Source organism: Onychomys torridus, chromosome 15, assembly GCF_903995425.1.
Source record: "Onychomys torridus chromosome 15, mOncTor1.1, whole genome shotgun sequence".
Classification (NCBI taxonomy): domain Eukaryota; kingdom Metazoa; phylum Chordata; class Mammalia; order Rodentia; family Cricetidae; genus Onychomys; species Onychomys torridus.
The window spans coordinates 27,730,787-27,735,260 of record NC_050457.1 but is presented as its reverse complement, the minus strand read 5'-3'; the positions used below and the strand labels follow the sequence as shown (position 1 = coordinate 27,735,260).

General features: G+C 36.6%; 1 protein-coding gene across 1 annotated transcript in view; it reads right to left on the bottom strand.

Annotated features, from left to right (window-relative positions):
* Nucleotides 1–2,314: 2,314 nt before the first annotated feature.
* Nucleotides 2,315–4,474, bottom strand: part of Trim23 (tripartite motif containing 23) — a 31,715-nt gene continuing 29,555 nt past the window's right edge. Inside the window, exon 11 of the mRNA XM_036207235.1 lies at nt 2,315–4,235. Within this exon, the coding sequence (XP_036063128.1) occupies nt 4,056–4,235 (180 nt within the window). The 3' untranslated portion in view covers nt 2,315–4,055. The remainder of the gene's footprint in view (nt 4,236–4,474) is intronic.

The window sequence follows — 4,474 nt, the reverse complement described above, 5'->3', positions numbered from 1 at the left end:
CAGACCTTTGTGAGTTTGAGGCCAGCCTGGTCTACAGAGTGAGATCCAGGACAGGCGCAAAGCTACACAGAAAAACTCTCTCAAGAAAAAATAAAAGAAATAAAAGTAAAATTCAGTATCCAACAGTAGAGATTATTAATAGAGAAAGTTGAGCAGGGAACTGGGTGCAATGGCTTGTTCCCATAATTCCAGCACATGAGAGGTAGAGGCAGGATATTAAGGGAAAGGCCAGCTGGGACTACATAATGCCCGAAGACAAATAGATTGTAATAGTATAGTGAGTTTAAAGTCTTTATTGATAGGATTCTTCACCTCCCCTTGCCATTACTGACTGCTAACAACAACCAATTCTGGCTTCCAGACAACCTTCTCAGAAACTTAAGAGAGGGGCACCTCAGCATAGCTGCTTCAGGAGCCCAGTTCCTACCAGTGACCAGTTTGCATGGAAATGAAACCTGCAAGATGGAAAAGTATGTCTAATTGTGCCCAACAAGGGAAGTGTGAGGTCAGGCAGTGGTGGTGTACACCTTTAATCGCAGGATTTTGGAGGCAGAGACACACAGGTCTCTGTAGTTCCAGGCCAACCTGCTCTACATTGCCAAGTTCCAGGACAGCCAGGGCTACACAGATAAACCCTGTCTCAACCACCTCCACCCACCCCTCCCAAAAAAAAAGAGAAACAAAAAGATAAATTCTCATTAGGTAGTGGTGGCACACGCCTTTAATCCCAGTACTCAGGAGACGAAGGCAGGCAGATCTCTGAGTTAAAAGCCAGCATGGGCTACAGAGTAAGTTCCATGACAGACCAGGATACACAGAAACCCTGTCTCTTAAAACCAAAAAAAAAAAAAAGTTATGTGTGCTTTCCTTTTAAAAAGAATTTGAGCTTACTCCATTAAGGACTTTGTTACATTTACCTTTTCTTCTTAACCACAGGTATATTACACTTATCTATCTTTATCCATTCCCAAAGCCTTAATATAAAATTTTGGTAATACTGCCATCAAATTGTAATAATCCCCCATTCCTCAAACATTCAAGTATTTTGCTTTAATTGAAGAATCATATGCAACTAATGACTTCTGTTTTCATATTTCATTTGAAACAGGGACTTGTGTATTTCAGGCTGGCCTCAGAGTCTCTATGTAGCTAGTGATCCCAAGTGCTAAGATCACAGACACAGTCCATGATGCCCAGTTTCTGCAGCACTGCTGGCGCTGGAATGCAGGGCCTCCCTCGTACATAACAACATGCATTCTACTAGCTGAGCCACATCACCAGCCTTGAATGGTTACTAATGCACAATCTCACACTTAGTCTGTTTTCTCCTGTCTGTTTTTGGAAGTATACAGGTATATATTAGTCTTTCTGTTACCATTTTGTAAAGTGAGAACTTTTCCAATGTTATGTAAGATTAAATATTGTTTAAGATTTAGACAAGTTTTTCAAGCCCATCCTCAACTCCTTTCTTGGTGATGATGGGGATGGAATCGGTTTTGTAAAGCATGCCCTCTACCACTGAGCTGCATCTCCCGCCCATCAAACCATTGTAATGGTCATTTTAAATGTTCTTTGTTCTCCTATGAAACAAGATTAAATTTAAATTTTAATCAAAAATTTTTCACTTTTATTTACTGCAACAATTTAGCTCTCCCTCTACAAGTTCCTTCTACCTCTTGTTTAAATGTAAAATTCTATCATTGAATAACATCATTAAACCTTTGCATTATCAAATAAGCCCTTTCCCAAATGTCTTAGGTTAAGTCATTCTCTCTGGTTTTTGTTTGTTTCTTTTAGGCATAGCACAAAAAATGAAGTTGTTCTTTTTTGCAATACTAGGGATCAAACCCAGAACTTCATGCATGCTAATTGTGCTTCTACAACTGAGCTCTGCCCAGCTCTAACAGTGGACTTTCTGAAGTTATTTACTAGCAATGATGCTAGATGAATGATTTATTAAGCAGTTTTTGTAATGACAGAACTCCTTATAAGTTAAGCATTTTATTGCTTTCTATACTGATCGTGTGTGTGTGTGTGTGTGTGTGTGTGTGTGTGTGTGTGTGTGTGTAAATAATGGCTTCTGCTGGCAATAAATCATTCCTGAATTACAGACCAGGGCTATACTTAACCTACCTGCTGTATATAATTCATACAGTACTTTAAGGCAAATCCTCATATAGTGTACTTGAAACGTGTGTTGATTCTTAAAATTTGACACTTCCCAGAGGAAACCAGTGCAATCTTAACAAATGACTAGTCAAAGGATGTAAGTATACACAGTAATAGGAGCTCATCTGAGAAAAAGAATCACACATAAAGACTATAGTATATCTATATTACAATCATATTTAAACACAATTTGAAAATTATGTTTGGTTATATTTTAGGAATATGAATTACAAAGTTTAACAAACTTGGTGAAATAATAAATTCATAATTTACAAGAAAATCAAGTTCACATCTTAGTGTCAACACATTTTCAGTTACCTAGTACAGAAAACATTTCAAGGTCTCACAAGCAATGCAACATTTTTATTTTTCACAGTTACTAAAATCAGTCAAATATTAAATAATTTAATTACAAAGTATTACATATGCACACAAGTATATGCACACAAACTACTTGTAACAGCATGACCAGTTACTTTCTTGAAAAACCAAGGACAAAATATTATATTTTTATTTACATATTGCCCATAATATGTGACGAGCTTTTTCTAATGCTGTTTTCTAAGTTGAAATAAAAAAAAGTACATCTGAAAAAACTGAACCAGACAGTACAACCTAAAAATTACATCCTATTGTTAGACATCACTGTCCTTGTAAAAAACTGCACTACAATTTAAGAATCAACTTCATCCTAAAGTAAGAAGAACATTAAAAACAAGTCTATTTAAGTCCAAGAAATCATGCTTCCATAATAAGTGTATCCTTTACAAATAAGAAACCGTAAAGAACACAAAATTTAACTTTTATTCACAACACTGCCATAATAAATGTAAACTTTTTTAAATGTTTCTTTTCCTATAGACATGTTCTTCCTCTTAACTGAGACCTTGTCCTGAAGAGCCTTGATCCTTTTTATAGTCATATGAATGCACTTAACTTGGGAACCATGTTAAAGAAATTAGCATTCCCTACTGTTTGAATAACTCCCCCTAAGGTATAGGTAGTTTTCTATTTAGGTCTCTATGTGTTCATGTAAAAGTGACTGGCTTTTCATGTGGCTTATGACACTTTACCAACAAAGGATACAATATTACTAAGCCTAAAGTAAATGTGTTGAACAACTAAAGGACCACTATAGGACTCTGACCTAGGAAATGAACCTAGGCCCATTCCTGGAAATGGTTCTTGTTAGTGAAGATCAAACAACTTTCACAGTTTTATTGTTCTTGGTTTTAGTACTGGTCTAATGATCAGGTCCACTTGGATAATATCTCATTCTTACTGTGTTTAATATCTCATTCTTACTGTGTATTATGCAAAATGCTTTAGGAGAGAGTTCTAGTAAAACGTAGAAAACACTGATTTCTATAGTTTATACTCCCCAGCATTGATGATACTGGTATACTGGTATGTAAGGCAATCCTATTTCCTCCAATACAGTTTCAATACTAGTACACAAATGCCATGTCTACTATCGAAACTGAACAAAAAAGTGGGATAAAGAAACCATACTTCCCTAGGTTCTGTTAGGCACTACGCTGGCTGTTTTGTTTTGTTTTGTTTTCACCGAAATAAAGAACCTTTACTTACTCATTCTCTGTGACGATTTCTCCCCAATATACAGGTCATATATAAACTGAAAATATCCCGTACCTAATGTACCCTTTAAAAGTCTATATCCAAGAAATTTCTATTTAACCAATGTGATACGGTCATTTAAAATTGCCACAGAATAATTTTTAAAAGCAATGTCATATTTAGTTCTCAGTCCAGGATTCTTATATACACGTCCTACATTAACTATCGTATTTGAGATGTAGAATTTCTTAGGATACATTACATGCAGAGTAACTTTTAACCATAAGCTTGAAACAACTGCATTAGAATCAGGCAACATCCAACACTCCAGCAGCCACAAGTTGCCGGGACAGCCAGTCCAACCCTTCGTAGAGCCCCATACCACTTCGAGCATCACAACCCTGAATATACCAGCTCCGACCACAGCATAGTTTATGGAGACTAAGAAGTTCAGTGATTTCTTCTACTGACAGTGCTCCAGCAACATCCTAAGAGACACAAAATATAATTTTTGTAAGTCCTTCCAAGGGATCATTTTTTTTCTTAGTATTTATATAGGAATATGCTGTTAATATTGTTTGTTTGTTTGAGACAGGGTTTCTCTGTGTAGCCTTGGCTGTCGTGGAACTCTTTGTAGACCAGCCTGGCCTAGAACTAAGAGATCCATCTGCCTGTGCCTAAGTGTTGGGATTAAAGGTGTGTACCACCACCGCCTGGCAGCTGATAA